General features: G+C 35.3%; 2 protein-coding genes across 3 annotated transcripts in view; one reads left to right on the top strand and one right to left on the bottom strand.

Annotated features, from left to right (window-relative positions):
* LOC135072054 (integrin alpha-8) overlaps positions 1-19,463 on the bottom strand; it is a 127,224-nt gene that overhangs the window by 65,495 nt on the left and 42,266 nt on the right. The window lies entirely within an intron of this gene.
* Positions 16,122-19,082, top strand: LOC135072088 (uncharacterized). Its single transcript, XM_063966037.1, has 4 exons — positions 16,122-16,137; positions 16,291-16,473; positions 16,667-16,766; positions 18,685-19,082. Exons 2-4 carry the CDS (start codon positions 16,411-16,413, stop codon positions 19,080-19,082), a joined length of 561 nt encoding a protein of 186 aa, XP_063822107.1. The 5' UTR covers positions 16,122-16,137; positions 16,291-16,410.

Raw genomic sequence — 19,463 nt, 5'->3', positions numbered from 1 at the left:
CTTGAAATCAACAACAACAATTAATCCCTTTAACTTAACCGTTGTAATGTCCGTTTGTTTGTAAAAAATCTGACCTTTTCTCCAGATAAAATTTAACAATCTCTGCCGATTTGCTGTCCCTTTGTTATTTATCGAATTTATTGTTAACACCTTCACCGCCGAAGGAAAGTTTAAAGGAAGCGCAGGCGCAGATGCGCTGACCTTTATAACTTAACATGCTCATTTATCTCTGAGGCTTTACACGGAAAGACTCTTTCAGTAATATGTGCTTTTACAGAGTAATGTTACTGTGATTTGTAGTATAAATCAGAATAAAATGCTACAGATTATCTGTGTAGTAGCATTTTATTTTGGTTTATGCTTACTACAAATATAATACTACATATGTACCTAATCAATAAGGAAAATCAGATATGGGAATTCAATTCATAAATCAAAAATAATACCAGTACTTATTATTATTCTGTGATAAATACTCATGAATTGCTGCATACTTTAAAGGACTTAAAGGATACCATATCTGTCGTAGTAAAAGACTTTCTTATTAGTTTTTAGCTTATACACACCCAATCGACACAGCAATCTTTAAATAAACATCCAGTAAAATGTAAAGGCCTCACGCAGCCAAGAAAAACGGTATACGATAAAATTAAAGATGAAACAGCCAAAACTGGAGGCCGTTGTGTGTTTTTCTCGCTAAACCCGCCAAAAAACACTTACGCGTGATTTTTATCGGCGATGATACCTTATACGTCAAGGTACAGTCGCGCGCTGAATTCAAATGAGCCGAAAATGTAAGTTTCAATAATGATAAAAAGGTTGTTTTTATTGAAATTAAATTTAAGAAATGCATTTCTTAGTAAGTATTTTTTTATCGATGTGTTAAATGTGTAGTTATGATATTGTAAAATTTTTAAATTACACTCTTTAAACTGTACTTTATTCTGTAATTTTGTTGTTTCGCTCTTTTATTTCTAAAATATTCGTTATTGTAAAAGTAATAAAAGATATAGAGATGTTATCAATTTCATGCTTTTCGATTTTCTTTTATTCGTTCTAATCCGAACTGTCTTGTTTTCTTAACGTTGACACAAATAATAACAAGCTTTATCAATTTTGAATACAAGCAAAAGATACGGAACCTTAATATATAAAAAACCTACATTGGAGGAGGCGTCGTCCCCAGCCCGACGATAAATACACGACATAACAATTTAAACAAAGCGTTTATTATCGAATCACCAACATAACGGACGATCAATAATTTGTCTGTTGCATTAAGACGTTATGTTTTGACAGGGCCATCTCGAGTTATGGTGGTATAATGAAACGGTATGACAGAAACGACCTCTAATGTATGCCATATTTGGCCGCCATTTTCGGTGGCCGGTACCACGAGACTCAGGTGCGCGATAATCGCTGTCAAATTTCACCCTTCTTGCTTTGAAACCTCGACAGATTGACATCGATGGTCGCTCGCACGTTCGCGATCGTGATACGATTTACATAATAACTGCTTTATCAGATATCTCGAAATTGATGGTTAACGAGAAAATCGATTACTCGCTGGGTGTTAACTTTTTTAGGCTAAAGATTGATGTCTTAATAATTAAGTTTTCACTTCCAGCTTTTAAGGGAAGATGTTTGCGTTGCCTGATCGGTATCAAGACCATATCTGGCGACTTGATAATGTACCATTAATGGTACAAGATTTTTAATGGAGTATCAAGCACGGATATTGTTTTCTTATCGGAGATCTGGAGATAACTATCGATATTTTTAACGTTACATTTCAGCGGGTCCCATATTGAGAGAAAGTTTGGAAGTAATGAGCAATTTCGAAGCTTATAAGTTGTAAATTAAAATCACAGGAAACTTGCTTATCTAAATAATAAATCATGTAATCATTTTGCACTTCAGTGTACAGTTGTGTACGAAAACTGAAAACCTTTTTCTTTATTAAATAAATACACATACTTAATGAGTGTCAAGAGAAAATAAATTGTATTCTAAGTACATACTAAAATTACAAAGATCTTAAAAATAAATCACTTTATTTAGTTATAACAGTTTAAATACCTTCATACAAATTTGTATCCAGCCGAGTTTCTTCAGCAGATCAAGTTGACTCAATTTTTATGAGTCTATAACATTTATTCGTTTATGTATGTCTATTAATTATTAAAGTACGTAATAAGAGCGTCTTTAATGTACAAAGATTAAAAAAGGAGCGGCACCCTAAACACAAGACAAGCCTTTTCCTAGAACCATTACAAAAAACATCTATCATCGACGACTGACTATAATAAATATCTGTGTGTTGCCGACCGTAAAGGAGAGCTATTATTCAGTCCAGTGAGCGAGCGATTATCGCGCGGGTAGTTGAATAAAACATCAGAGGGCATTACAATCCATCTGCGGGACGTTACAAATGAATTCTGCGTTTGTGAACCTGCGCACGAGTGCAGCGCCACACCCTTTGCGGATGAAAATGGAACTAACGCTGACCGATCGCTATCATCAAAGGATATTATTAAATGGAAATTGAATAGAGGGTTAATACCAAGTTAAGCCCATTCGATAGAGCTTATCAATCAATCATTGTACTTATACGAAAAATATACTTTTACGTGAACCGAATACATCCGCGGCAATAGTTAGAGGGTAGAAATCCCTCCTGAGTTAATTTATAATTTTGATGAAAAATCTCTTTGAGAGTACAGCAAACCCACACAACTTATAGAAAAGAAGGCTATTTATAAGCAAATTAATGGAAGTCCCACAAATCCTTATTACGTGCTTCCCTAACAAAAATTTCCAAAACACTCGTCACGAAAAGTCTAAAAAAAGATTAATTAAACTCGTCACCCTCCATTTAAGTCCGTGGGGTGTGCTATCCGGTCCCAATGTGGCCGAAAATAAATCAGAAACAGTAGACAAATTAAGGCTTCCGAAGGGGCATAATTATAATTAACAAAAGCCCTTCCAAAAGTGATTTGAGGGAATGACCACTAATACTGGAATACCAGCGAGGCGTTAGTTAATGATGATAGAAAGTTAGAATAAAGAGTTTACCTACACTTCTCTGGTTTTTTAAGTTCTTTTAGGGATTTTGGGATCAAATCTTCCAACCGCCTATTTTATCACAGAATCGATCTAGATATCATATCAGAATCGTCTATAGTTTTAACGAGGTGTTGTTGCTTAATCAACTGCATGTATTTCTTCTTGGGTGCCAAGTATAGTCGGGAATCTGAAGTTTTGTTTCAGGATACATACATTACAGCCTGCTGAAAATTTTGTGTTGATAATTTCGGATGATACTGAGCTATCGCACATATCATAGCTATTATCCTGTCTTATTATAAAGCCTATTATCGGCGAAATATCAAAACTATAGTGATTAATACCGATTAATTGACCAGATTAATTACTTATACCAGCTGCTCTACAATAAGGGGTGATATCTGATTTTTGATAAATTACTTGTAGGTTTGGACAAACATTATTTTACAATAACGTGCAATAAATCGTACCGCCCAGGTGTTCGCAGCAAATGTCCTAGTTTTGATCATTGGTGCAGGCAATAAATAATTTTAGAACTGTCTAGACTTGATGTGGTAGCCTAGGACAAACTTTCGAATTACACAAAAGTGTAGTAGTCGTATAATAATGAGGTAAGTTCTTTGAATTTGTAGGTTCATATTTACAAACTCAATTAAAACTTTTAATAAGTCTTTATACCTACATTCGGTTAATTATTTTTATTATTAGGACCAGTCTCGAATTTTTTTTGTTGAATTAAAACTCCGGAAATGAAAATAAAACCGTTCTCTACCTTAAGAATCTTAGGTCATTATTCAATTGTATCATACTTTGAGATATTTTATACTAATCGCAGTCTTAAATCATGAAAAATGCCTGTATACAGTTATAACGGGAAAATTCCTACTGCGCCAAACATTCTTCGCCATAGACAAATAGGGAGCCTCTACATCTTGTCAATGGACGCTATTTGCTCAATTAATCATCAAACAAAAAATATGTTACTGACTACATCATTATTGAATTATCTGTTTGCGCGCGCGCACTCGACCGCTCGTCAAATTGTGCGGAAACTGGTACTCAGATGCTATTTTGAAGCTGTGCACGCGACAGTTTGAGCGATAGCCGCTGTCAAACAGTCCGAACTCTATTATAATAAAGACGACTTTGGTCTACTCTTGCTGCCATAATGATGACATGAAAAAATCGACGTATCATGGTACAGGCGCGGGAGATTTTCAAGTGGGCACAAACTACACGGTTCGGCAGAATTCTGTTGTACGATGATTATAGTAAGTAGGGGATTGCTTAATTAAACTTTGAGTTGTAGGTAACTGGATATTTTTACCAATAACCATACTACCGGTCAATTGTTTGCTTAGCTTTAGTTTATATTTAATCATGGATGATACTTGTTTGCTCTGTTATTATTTGCTTTTATTCGATCATCTCGGATTGATCAGAGAAGGCCAATCTTTGAATTTTTCATTCTCTACCTTTTATTTGGTTATTTTTTGATGATTTAATATAATCGGCCCACGACCTGGTTGCTTATACCCTTTCCTGGCCCTTGACCTTCAAAACATATCAATTTAAGCCCACAAAATGATCTACTAGAGCCGATCGATCAGCCAATAACACAGGGGCACGGGACAATTAACAGCAAGTGGCGCAATTCACTCAATTTGGACGGACCCAATTGTCCTGATTGATGTTCCTCGGTGAAATTGGTTCAATCATTGTATGAAGATCAAATTCAATCGACTACCAAAATTAAGTTCTGGACATTTGTAAATTAAGGTTATAACAGTATAAAACATTGGGCAAAAGAATTGATTACCGGTTATGAACATACCCTTCATCATCATCATCATCATTTCAGCCATAGGGCGTCCATTGCTGAACATAGGCCTTTCCCAATGATTTCCATAATGACCGGTTGGTAGCGGCCTGCATACAGCGCCTTTCTGCTACCTTTATTTAAATTAGGGAAACAAACAATTTTGATATACAGACAAATAATCACACAAAAAATAGGACAGAAATCAGCAAAGTTTCCTTTATGAGGTTGTCAGAACAACCCTTAGTGGTTCCACATGACTTCTTATACTTTCCTGCAATATAAATTCACAACGCATTTAGGATTAACGCTAAAATTAAGGGGAATTGTAGAGTTAAGGACAATTACTGTCAGGTTAATAGAAACATAACTATTTACCTAGAGTTAAGTAAATCCTAAGCTGTGCTAAATAGGCTACTTTATAGGCAATAGGTTCTATAAGTCGAATCTAATTTAATATCATAAGTCCACAATTCCACATAACTTATGATACCATAGAACGCAAACTCTCAATTATTCTAGTATAAACTTTACGATCACAGTTTTAAGGCGTGGCATGCTAATAGCTAATCGCAGGATAGAAAGCAATAAGAACTAGCCAACTATGTAATTACCTTATTTAGTATGTAATAGCTGCATTTAGTACCTTATTTAGCCGGCAATCAAGTCGGATAAAGATATAATAACATATAATTGAATTAAAAGAGCTTAGAAATCATCTTATCTCATACTAGGTTAAGAATGATTTAAGTGGCAATAAGTCCAATGAATATTTTGCAAAGATTGATTTACTAAGTCCATTGCGATAGCAATTGGAAAATGCTAGTTTATACAAAGATTCCGAATTTAGTACGATAACCGTACATAAGTGTCTATGTGCAAGTACAACAGTTAACATCGACTTTAAAGCATTGCTTAAGCGTTTCATCGATATGTTTGAGATGTAAAGAAAATAGCTTGAAAATCTGTTTTTTTTTTTATTATCATGGTGTCATGAGGTCTTGTCAACCCAAACATTTTCAGGCACTGACCAAAAATTTAACAGCAGTGTAATTATTTCAAGGAATTCAGGTTGCTCAATCATGATTTAGCATGATTATTATTATTTAATTCAAATGTACCTACTTAGGCTGAGTTGCACCACCTAACTTTGACATTAACTATTACAATAACCGGTGGTTTTTGTTTGGAGTTTGACAGATTTTTGACGTTCGTCAAAGTTAAAGTAAGATGGTGCAAGCCAGCCTTACTCTTACTGACTAACGACCACCCAGGTCACAGTTCTCATGCACTGCTGCAACTCTTTTTGTGCTAAAGCCTTGATTTATTTGTAGCACATTTGAAACACATGCGAACACGCATGTGGGGTCGGCGAACCGGCGCATGCGCTGATAAATGGCGCTTCTTGAGAGCATCCCGGCGATACCATCTAGGCTAGAGTCGCCATGACTCTAGCTCCTTAGAATACACAAGAAGAATTGAAATAGTCTTTTCTAAATCGTTATAGTATAGCGGCTTTTAGGTTTTTATTTATCATGCTTTGGCACCACTCAAGATTCAAAATAACAACCTAATAATATCTATTTAGTTCATAATATGTATTAGCTTTTATCCATGGCTTCGCTCACGACGCTTTTTAAATATTTGTAACAATAATTTTAACTTTTTCATGAAATGCTTTGATGAAAGAATTTTAATCGTTTCAATAGTTCCAGAGATTACTTCCTAAAGTAGAAAATAACTTGCAATAAGTAATGCAACCTTCTAATTTTAACACAAAGTAAATAAATGATGACAAAATTAACTAGGGTAGAGTAGGTAGTATTTCGAGCGAGATTTTTTTCATTATAGATCTTACTTTTTCTTATAGATAGAGTCGCCTAAACGGTAGCTACCGGTATCCGATACGGTGATGTGATGACCCCCATCAAATGTAAATCGACACTTCACTAGTGCAGCATTGTGGAATTAATCTCTCTACATTTAATAAACTCTCTGGGATCCTATCTTGTTCAAATAGAAGCGATTTTGCAACAACCATGTATACTCCAATGTGCTGTCTACTGTAAAAAATGGGACGATGTAATTTTGCGATATTGCTGAAACAAGTTTTTCTGATACCAACGAACCAACAATGCATTGTCTATTATACTAGGTATATAATATCTAATATAATAACATGGTAGGACCTGTAGTAGGGCTTATTAAATATGCTCTCTTTTGTACGCAATTTGAATTTTATTCCTTTAAATATTTCCTATAAAGTCCAAACATCTGGCCGCACTACACCCTCGATTGATTCATACGTCGTCAGCACTCGCACTAATGCAGTGCGAAGCATCACGACTAATGCACCACTCGATACCGCATCGATTCTCGACACATTCCATCGTTAAATCGATACCGATAAGTCAGTGAGAGTGACGTGGATGAGATGTATCTTGACAGATATTAACTATAAGTTTATAACGCTTTGCTAGTTCATTTCGTTTCAAGGCAATGTAACTAACTAACTTCATGTTATTATTGTTGACTTCTAAATACATAATTTATTAGACGAATTTTTTTATGCATAACAAGGCAGATATTTGACCACAATCGCACCTTGTTAAGTGGGATGGTACACATCTGTCCTTTAAGTGCTATTCCCTCTTGCTTTGAAAAGGCCCGGATTATAGTCTTCGGGAAAGACAGCAGCAGGCAACGAATTCCAGTCCCTAGCTGTTCGCATTATAAAAGAGTCATCGAAACGCTTAGTGCGAGCTGGTGGACTGTCAACAATATAGGTATAATGATATTAAAGGAAAATACACAATTATTTGGTAAATATTAAATTAGATAGGTATAGATACTAGTAATACCACAAATTGCCACAAGTCCCATGTTGTATTGTTTTAATTAATTAGAGCGATAAACTCTACCTTATGTACTTAAAATTAACCGTAAAGTAACGTAATTATAATACCCAAACATACTTAAACAGAGAAACTGGCTATGTTGCCTCCAACTGCCGAAACACAACAATGCTCAAAACGTTGTTGCTATGGCAGCTTTAGGTATGATGATGGTGACTTCTTATTTAATTTCTATAAAGCCAAGAAGGTGGCGCAGTGATCGCCACTGGCCTAGATGTGGTCGCAACCCAACACTGTGGGATATGGCTCGACCGTGCCCGACATAGTCTCACGTCCACTCGAATTAGATCTTTAGAATGCCTTTGATTTGAGCCACAAAATGTGCTTGGATGAACGTAGAGCAGCGTTGGTAGTAATAGGTTTTGAAAACAATCTTAAATAGCTCTTTGAATAGCTGTATAAATTTATAGCATTTTGAATGTAGAGACACGAAAAATAGAGTAGAATACAACTTTATTGCTGCAAATGTGGTTAAATGGTATAGTTTAGGTTCTAAAGAATGCAACAATAGGTACTAGAGATATTAATTAAATACCTTATGAACTAAAATTAAACTTGAAACTTTACACCAAAACCATTTGTCAAGGTATTAAGTATTTTGGTCACGGCAACTAAGTTAAAATTTTTGTTAACTTTGTTCATTTCCTACGCAAATCTAGTTCTACAAACACGTTTTGCCAAATTGAGTGTCTAGTCGTGTAGTGGCACAATACAGTGGAATACGGTAAACTTTCTGAAAACCAACATTTTCTGTGCACAAATCAAATAAAGGTACATTATATTATGAACTCAATTATAATGAAAAAGATTTTCTGTAACACTTTTTAGAATATTTGTCAACAAACTTTTATTTTTTAAGATCTTATCCAAAGTTAACTATTTTTCCTAAATAAATCTAGGCTTTAGATATATTTGTTTTAGAGTTCAATTAGGTAAGTTTCATACTTTATTTAAAAACACTACATTTGTTGCACTATTTGTAGTGGTGGAAACTAGAGCAAAGTATCAGGCCCGTTTTCACCATCAATCCCTAATTTTTAAGTGACCCCTATGGTAACTCAACAGGTATTTTGTTTTCATGGGGGTCACTTAAAAATTAGGGATTGATGGTGAAAACGGGCATGAGTCTCTTATCTTTTGATTTGGTCAAAAGCTTACTACGCCTACCTGTGTTGTGGTAGTGTTATGGCACGTTCAAGACCAACGTTTGCGAGGGTCCGACTGGTTTCTGTTTGCGTTGATGTCATCACTGGTCGCGGAACACACAGAAATGGCAATTTGTCATTTGCGATTTCATTACGGACACAAAGCCTTGTTGCCACTTCTTTATTGACATTGACATTACTGAGCACGTACTTTAGTTTGTAAGTTTACCATATTTTTAGTTTTTATGCATCTTAGAATAATAAAACCTAGATGGAGTAAGCGCAAAAAAGTGAGGCACTTCAAACTAGACCAATGGCTTAGTTTTTTTCATATTCAAAGTCAAATATTAGTGAAAACGTATGTAAGTTGAAGATTTTTGCCTTAATTTAGACGAAACTCTTGTATGAATACTATTCATCTGGGTGTTATTAATCTAATATGCATCCTTTATATCGTTGAAAAATCGACAGTCAAGATGAGAAAAAGTAAACAAAATAACAACGATATTCGTCGATGATAAAATAATTTAGTTTTCTTAGTGGCTGAGGAGTCGCGAGACCAAAGAGTCCAAATACTTTCTTCTTTCACAAATGAAGTAATTTAATTAAACCATTAGAAGACCAAGACGAGAAAAAGTTAACAAAAGAATGACGATATCTGTCAATGAAAAATAATTTAGTTTTCTTGGTGGCCAGTGTCACGAGTAGAGTCCGGGTTCCTTCTCAAATGAAGTAATTCAATAAATCCATTTGTAGTCTTCGAAGCCATTACTGTGATTCACGACACTTGTCCCAAGACGTCATTCGATCTGACGCCCGCGGGTCAAGTTGCAGGGGAGCGAGGTCTAGGGTTCGCTTCCTCGTACTTGATTACAAACGGAATATCTGATTCACCAGATTTTTCATTAATGATATAGTTGAAGCTCTATGACAGACACCATAGCATTATGATGTAGTTCGATTTATGTATGGCATACACAACAACAAGTTAGCACGTCGTTGTAGTAGTTTGGTAAATAAACGACAAAAGTAATGTTTCACAGAGCGATTAGATAAGTCCGAAAATATCAAAATAAATAACTTAGGTTTTTCCTCAAGATTTGTTTTGGGATTTAAACAAAATGTTATGCAGTTCTCTCTCAAGGTAGAATTGCAATAGGTAGACACTTGCAATTGTCGTCTACCTCTAAGCTCAACCTTCACTGGTTGAGTTTTAAGGTAACATTAAGATTTCTGCTAATAAGTTTGCTACATAATCGATCAAACAACATCAATCGAATGGGTTTTTATTAATCTCTAAAAGCGTTTATGGGCTGCTAACCACTGTCTACGAGCGACCACTTAGTGAGCGCTAAAATCTCAAATCCCATGCAATCACTTAGCGTCGACTTGATATAACGAGAGGAAGTCCAAGTTGCCTTGATGGAAAGGTTTGCCCAAACTACTGCTAGGGTTGCTAGATTTAAAATATGTAATGTTAATTTTTAAATTTATTGTTTCAGGTGTCGGCACATACTCTGCATATTGGTGAGTTGATATTTGCACAAAACTGTTATTTGTTTTAAGAATCTTTAGTAGCTATTATTGGCTTTAAGAATTTTTGAAAGGTACCTACCTAGCTGTTTGAAATATTATTCTGGAAGGTGGTGTGAAAAAGGGGGCGTAGTGACATAAGGATATTCAACCCGTTGGAATCGCCTAATTTATTGCTTGCAAACTTTCAGTAAGCTTTCTTTGTTACGTCCTTACCGAAATTTTTACTAGCCCTGCGGTGCATAAAATCCTGTCTGGTGCATACCTGGCTTATAGTTGGTGTTTTATTGATCAGTATTATTAAACTTTGCCCACCCCGTAAACAACCAAGGCAGTGGTCTATGTGTCAACCCTATCACCGGATGTGTGTAATTCCCAAAACGCATAGCCCACGCGGGCAATTCGCGGCGGACAAACACGTGGTATAGGCCGTACAAACAAACAGTGCGTAGGCGCACCGGCCTCGTTCCGAACGCCTGTACTGCACAGACTTACTAGCCGTAGACAACGCTTAAGGTCATAGAAGACTTATCAACTCGGAAAGGGATTAACACCGTTTCGTCTTTCGCGAGCTGTCATCGCCTTTCGCGCTCTGTCAACCGCGCACACCGTTGATTTTTCGTCGGCCGATAGTTTAGTCGGGCAGTTGATCAGTATGGGCATGTATGGGAGTGCGCACAGTACGCCGATTCAATTTGGCCGATTCTTCATACAATTTAAAATCGGGCACAACTATCGGCCAACTAAAAATCAACGGTGTGCGCCTACTCTTAACGTTACGGTGCAGATAAGTGTGCGTTGCAGTATGGATATTCATACAAAAAACACTGACCGCCACGAGTTTATACGGTTACAATCCCTTTCTGGGTTGGATAAGTGTGCTACGTACTTTACTCTACACAGCGTTGTCTCAAAGATCGATTGAGCAGTAGCTACTAAGTAATTGATTGTAATGTAATTCGGCGATATAGTCTTAGAGCTACATCTCACAAGATAAGCTTCTTAAGATTAGGACCCGTACTGCACATAGAGTTACAGTCATAGACAATGCTGTCTGATCGATAGAGCAGTAGCTACTAAATAATTGATTGTAATTTGGCGAGATAGTCTCAAAGGTGCATTTCACAAGATAACGGCTTCTTAAGATTAGTTTAAATGAAGACTTGAAGATATTGAACATTAGTTTAGGTAACGATCAGGATAAGCATTTTCGAATCCTACAATAGATACGTACGGGAGTTTAGTGGGAGCTGCTTATGCGAATAATTCAATTGATAGCACGACGTACTCCCAGTAAATCAACTGTATTTCAAACATAATAAACGAGTTGTTCTCACAATGATTTATGTTATCTGAAGAACTCACGTGTACCACTTTTCCATTAAAACAACATTGACGACCCGTCACTAGAAATTCAATTAACAGTGTTATTTTAATCAAACAACATGGCTGCCAATAAAATTCACATTAACGCAGCCTAACGAAGTCAAAACCAACAGACGCACATATATATTCCAATGACACCTGCCATCAAGACACAGTAGAAGGTGGTACAGTAGAACCACTGCAATAATCCATCGATAGCACCAAACCACTAGACTTTCTAAAATGTATCCAGTATTAACCATAATTACCTAATCGGAAATTTTTAAAAGTAAATTAGAGTAAGTTTAAAGACTAGTATTATATTATCTGTCTTTAAAGTATAAAAAAACTAACTGAACCTCGATTGGAAAGGGAGCAGGCAGTAATAGAGTCCCTTAATCCCTTTATCCAATTTCAACTATTTCATAAACTACAATGATTTTATTAGCATCATTATTTAGTATCCAATGTTTCTATTATCACTTTCTATGCTATTTCTTTTTTATTACCTATGTATTTTCTAGGTTTAAAGCCCTTGGCATGTGCGCTTTCTGTCCGCTTTTACTTTGTGGCGAAGCCCACAGGCTTTATAAAAACGATTCCGTTGACTGTTGTCACATAATCAAGCCGGGAATCGAACCCACGACCGCCCACACACGCCCACAGCACCAAATATCGAGACCCACGGATTTACTGACGGTATTTATGACAAATGTTACGTGTACTTATTATAGGCTCTTATAATGTTGAAAGGTCAAAGAAATAAACAATAATTCAAAGATTACAACTGATGTTCTCAATGTAGGACGTGTGAATTTGGTTTGGCAGTCGATTGTTGATACCACTGTGCATTCTTAGAACGAATAATTTAATTTGTAAATTAATGCAAATGACGATGTCAAATATTTTGGTGATTTGAACAGGTATTTCAAAGAATAACTATCAATTTAGCATTTTTATATTCGAAGTTAGATAAACGATTTCGTTTAGAAATGCGGTTTGGCTGAGACATGTGAAAAACTTTTAGCTTTTTTAATATCCACAAGTCTCCCAAACCTTCAGCATGGGGAGTGTTGGGAGACCAAATCCTATGTATATTTGCATCTGATAGAGAGGGTCGTGATCCTGTAATGTAGTGAAGATTGACCTGATGAGGAATACAGATTTTTTACAGACCTAGGTTTATACAGCTATGGAACCAACAAATACCTTGTTCTACCTAGCTGTAACAAAGTAGATATGAGTTGTGATGCGCGCGCACCACTTGTGCCTGTATTTGGCGCTAGATGCGCGGATTGCGCTTGCGCAGCGCACGACCGTAAGATCGTGCCACGAATGCTCATCCCGAACAGACGATTGCAAGCGATAGGCAATGAAATAAAGAAACACTAGTGAAACAAATACAATTTAAATTACGTATTTAACCTTTTGGAAATATCAAAACAAAACGTATCTTACTTAAAATCTTGCTTTGAGCGATATTTTTCAAAACAACGTCATTCGCGACTACGTCATTCGAGTCCATAAGCTTTCGAAACTACGAGGCAGTGGAAAAAAATTCACAACAGCGTTCGTCGCTACAGCGGCATTCGAAACTAGGTAGGGGACCCGTCACAAAAAGGCTGTACCCTGTTTGTGAATTACGAGTAAAATAACAAATGTTTTTGCTGAAGGCACCTCTCATTGATTCTAAAATGAATTCCCTCCATAATCACCTATTAACTACACAGCACTTCCCATGCCAACCTGGCGCATGTCAATCGATGATGATTCTGCGCACGCGCCGGCTTTGTCCCCTCTCAGTGCTGCATCTAAATAGCCCCTAATGCCAGATCTAAACCCACTACGCCATTGCTAGACTGACCTAGAATAAGTATGGCAAGACAGCAAAGAATCTGCCTTTACAGAAGAACTAGTCTTGTGATTCATTTATAAACATAGAGCTATTGATTTGATAAAATAAATTTTCACCTCATAACACACTAGGGAACATGATTTTAGAATAATAAGCGAGTTAAGGAACGGAACTGATAAATGATAGTATATTTTCTTAAATTGATGTGGAAATTAGTCGCAGATAAAATTACATAGGCAATAGGCGATGATATCAAGCTAAATGTCGTTTATGGAGTTGTAATCCTAATTTATTTATAAACTTATTCACTGGGCTATTAAACAAATTCCAAGAAACATCTGTGTACATTACGAAATCCATAAATAAAGTATAATTATATCACAACAAACAATAAAGAATGACAATCGCCGAATAGATGCGCCGGCGCACAGGTCAAACAAGCAAGAGGAAGCTCCAGATAGCGAGTTCAACTGATAACCATTGAGGTGCAGACGCTGATCATGCAAACGCATAGGGAGGTGACAATTAACAACTATATCGATAAAGCCTTAAGAGATGTCTCATGGCGATAAATTAATAGCCAGGAAGGAAAGATGATCCACGATAAACGCCATACCAGAAGTAGGAGGAAATTAAACTTCGTATCAAATAATAGCAATCACTGAAGCGTATTCGCGACAGTCAATCATACTTTAAATGGTGAAATAATTAAAATCTTCCGTTTACTTCTAATATACTTATTTATAGGCATCAGATTACGTTTTCGATATCGAATTATCGACGTTGGTACAACTAAACTCATCTCCGTTTCACAAGCGGCATTGTAATCGACTCCTGCGCACCGAGCCGCTTATCGCGCACTTTTTGTTACCTTATCACTGCAGCTATTGTGCAGTGTTTATTATTAACGATACTACATGAATGATTGATGAGACGGATTGATGGACTGACGAGTCTTACAACATTATTCTGGCATTGATTAAGTATAGATAGAGCGATGGAAATTGTAATATTCTACACACACTTACTTTTAAGTAAATGATCATTATAGTTTGTTACAGAATTTAAAAGTGACTAGGTTCGCTGATTTCGGTCTTCGGAAACAGCTAATGTTTGCTTAATGTTTACATAGTATGGACAATCAAGCCTGACACAGGTACAGTCATCTAGTCAGTGTCAAATAGTTCGTTACACCTAAAGTGGCCAAAAAGTTGACAACACAACCTCATTCCAATTGGAATAAAGTCGCGTTGCGAATTGGTTACTTTGGGTGTCAATTCATCTATCTATTTCATATAGAAACGAGGCAAATATTTTACCAACTCGCACTCAAAACAAACAAGTTTGCAAATAACTAATTCCAAACTTAACCCAAAACTACTGAATCAATAATATCCCTGCGCCTACGCCGCCCACGCGCGCCCACGTGTCTCGGTGCTCGTTACCTCATTACCTCATAGCTCGAGTACCTCATTTTTTTTTTTTTTTTTATTTAATTTAATTACAAGGTTAGGCTTATAATCTAACATTTCTTATATCACTAAACATAAAAATGTTTGTTGTGACATTGCACATTCATCGCAATAGCTTATAAGTATAAAAAATAATATTATAGGAAGGCGGTAGGTATCAATAAATTTGCCAGCTGTACGCCAAGCACGAACAATCAAAGTAGTAGTAACGTAAACGTATCGTGTCTACTATACTATGACGCAGTAATACGTTAGTAGGCATCACGAAGCACTTTCGTCGTTGTGTAGTTAGTACGATACAATTACGAGAGTGACGTCATCCTAACGTAAGTAGGGATGTCCCCACGAATGAGCTCGCTGAGCTTTCTAAACCAATGATTCGTTCGGAAACATGTTGAAGTGTTCTAATTAACTGAAATTATTGGAATATATTATGATATTCGAGTGAAATCTTAGAGAAAACAATCAAGAAACAAAATTATGTTCCATATATTTGTAGTAAGGTAAGTAAATTTAATTTTTAATGTTGGTTAATAAATATTTTAAGATTCTTTTTTCCATCTGTTTTGATTTCTGAACGGTCTTCCAGACTGTCAAACACAGTTTGCTTTGGTAAGCAAATTCAAAAGTTTTAGGAACTCTTTGAGTATAAGCATTCTTTGTTTAAGAAGCTTCATTAAAGTGTATTTTAATTTTGAGCATGAGGACAAGTCATTTGCAGTACGTAGCAATGGTAGAGTTTATGGAAAAGTACGTTGAATGAAATACAAATATTTGTGAATGTGGTTTAAGTGTGGGCTGAAATGGCGTGATATATTTTGGATCTTATTTTCTAGATATGGTGACTTATCTAAACCTTCCGGAGGTCCAAGAGGACGCCATTTCATACAAATGAAATGGAAGGAATTAGCGGAAAAATTAAACAGTGATGGAACAGGCGACTCGATCGGAGGAGAAATGGCGCAAGGTATGCGATCTCAAGTGGTTCATTCTTTTAAGTGTGCGACCCAAGTCATTAAGACATTATTTATGGGCATTGCATTTAAGCCAATACCACATACTTTTAATTTTTTGTCAGTTTTAGTTCTAATGATTTGTTCTATTTCTGTTTGTGGTAAAGGTGTGGAGTGATTTAAAAAATAACACCAAAAGAAAGCTGGCAAAGATAAATAGAGCTGCAAGCGGTACTGGTGGTGGACCTGCACTTCGATTATCGTTGACTGACCTTGAAAACAGGGTCATGCAAATCATTGGAGTGGAGGCAGCTACTGGCATGACGGTGGTGGAAGCTGGCTTTCAGCAGGTCTGAATTTTATTTCAGTGTATTGTAGTTTTAGGTATCAAAATATCATTTTACTTTTTCATACAAGTCTAACAAAATTTTATTTTATCTAAATATTAAAAGTTTCTATTATTTACGCGAAGTTTTAAAAATAATAAGTACAGACTTGTTTATTAATTTATACTAATGTCGGTTTAATGTAAATATTTTTCAGAATGAAGATGATGAAAAAACGCCCAACACCCAGCCAGAAGAAATAATTATACCTGGGTATATAGAAGATAACCAATTCACCCTGGATACAATAGATACAGGTTTGTTCTTATAGTAATTATAAATAAATAAATAAAATAAAAGGTATTTATTTCAGGCATAGCCCATAAAACAATTAGGGTGATTGCTATAGTAATTGGCCTGTACATAGTTATTGGCCACCTTGGCTAAAATAAAAATAAACAAGCATATGTACGTTATTAAGAGTGGAAAAGAGACACAAATACTTTCTCTGAGCAATACGCTGTCCAATGTAGTATGTCAGAGTAAGAACAGATGGCACTCTAAACAGCAGAAGCTTTTTTTCGACAACGAGTCGTCCGAGTAGCCGCATGCTTGTCAAAATTTTAAGGTAAATATTTATGAATATTGTTCGTAATTTAATTGTTTTTTCTTGTTATAGTAATTTTACTGTTTTTTTTTGTAAAGAGATAAATGGTAGCTTATGTAGATAGATTAAGTTACTTTGTTTTGGAATAAAATAACTTTAAAATTAGACCGGCCAATAACTATACCACGTTTCAATTTATTTCAGTTATTGGCCATAGGTGGCCAATAATTAAATTTTACTTTTATTGCATTTTTATTCAAGATTAAGTTAATTTAACCCTTAAATATTTGCTATTAAAATGCTAACGTCCTAACCTATTAGGATCAGTAATTAGCCGGGGGGCCAATTACTGACATTTATGCACGGCCAATAACTATTTTTATTGATTTACTTTACCTAGATTGTTACAAGATGCCGTAGGTAACACAGTATACTAAGGTTGGTATAAGTAGTTGGAACAGAAACACTTAATCAGTTTAAAAAAATAAAACAAATAATACCTGAAATGCAAAACAATGATTTTTTTTATTCTCTATCGTTTGTGGGACTATTTATTATAAGCAAAATGGATTGGAAGCGGAAGTTACAGATGAACCTGAACCTATAAGTCGGGAGAAAGAATCAACATTGAGTGAAATAGGAGAACTTCAAACTAGAGATAAAGAAAGAGAGACAAAAGACCCTAAAACTGGGACCCAAGAAGATGAGATAGGTACTTGTAGACGAACGAGAACGACGAGATGAACCGTTACCGTAACCAGAATATCAGAGGATTCTGGAAGAAAAAGCTAAAGAAAAAGAAATCCTCGAGAAAGAAAAAAGGTAACGGAAAATTGAAAGAGAACATAAAAGAGAGGACAGAAAACGGAAAGCTGAAGAAAAGAAAACTGCTAAAATAAAAAAAAAGTAAGAATAATGTATCTGTATCCAATCAAATCTGTAATATTTGCAAAAAGCTTATAAAAAATAGACTTTTAGTATGCTCTGAATGTCACCGTGTCTTTCATAAATCTTGTGCAACAGCATATTCCTGAAGAAGAAGGAGACAGTTATCTTTGTCACAATTGTTACAATGTTACTGAATGTACTGACGATGATGAGATAGATGAAGAAATCGATAAGAGTGATACTGATGACGAATTCTTAGCTAATCTTAAGGAAAGACAAAATGAGTTAGGATTACAAAGCGTGAAGTTTCAGTGATTTTTATGGGTTTTTTTCGGTGGCTAATAACTGTACTTCTAGGAGCCAATTACTGTGATTTTGGGGCCAATAGCTAAATTTAATGTGATCTCTGATATTTTTAAAATTATCATTGTAATTCTTATCGTATAACACCAAATAGGTACTAGCTTAAATAGCAGCAATATTGTTTTCTCATAATAAAATATAAAAAGTAAACAAAAGTCGAGTTTTTGTTACTTTTTACACAAGTTAACTTACACAACGCTCTTAAAGGGCCAATAACTGTAGCAATCACCCTACATATATTCATTCCATTATACAATTTATCAGACAAAATATGAAAAATTTTATGTTTCCCAAAAATAAATAAATAAATAAAAATCTGGTAAATGAAATTTGAAAAAATGAAATTAATTAAACCAAGTTGTTAAATTACTTTACAGAAGCCGATTGGAACACCCCAAGCACCAGTAGCCAACCTACCGTGGTGCTGCCCCCTCTTCAGAGTGAAGAAACTGCAACACCTCCACCTTCTTCTCAAAAAATTAAAATTATATCAGATGAGCATTGGGTACCACCACCACAAAAAAAGAAAAAATGTGATAATAATAATGTAGCGAAGATATTTGTAGATTCTGATAGGAGAGCAAGAGAATATGCAAGAGAGCGTGATTTGGCCTTTGAAAGGTTAGAGACCGAAAGACTGCGTGTGCATGAGTATGAAGTCCATGAAAGGGTGCGACAGAGGGACCAAGAGCTCAATTTACAGGCTCAATGGCTCCAGTTCATGAAAGAGGCTATGAATGTTATTATTAGATACTTTGAAAAAGAAGACATGTAATTTTGTATTTATTAAATGTAATATCACATAGAAAATTTATTTTACTATTTAGAATTAAAAATTAAACTACAAAGCTTAATTATTTAACTTAAGCTGTGTGTACAACATAAATGAAAAAATAAAACTACTTTTTATATGTTTACATATTATCTACGTTAGTTTTAATAAAAAAATACAATTTAAATAATCTTAAAATTACAGCTTTCTAACCAGATACATTATAAGTTTTTTTTAGATCTAGAAATTACGTGTAGCCTTGTAAGTATACTAAAGTCCTATTAAGCTTACATCGTTTGTTAATTTCTCTTGTAATTATTTAATTTAAGCTCTATGTATAACATTAATGACAAAATAAAACTATTAGATAAATACTTACGTTAG

This window comes from Ostrinia nubilalis, chromosome 5, assembly GCF_963855985.1.
Source record: "Ostrinia nubilalis chromosome 5, ilOstNubi1.1, whole genome shotgun sequence".
Taxonomy (NCBI): domain Eukaryota; kingdom Metazoa; phylum Arthropoda; class Insecta; order Lepidoptera; family Crambidae; genus Ostrinia; species Ostrinia nubilalis.
Note: the sequence above shows the minus strand (reverse complement) of the source record. Positions and strands in the feature narration are given on the sequence as shown.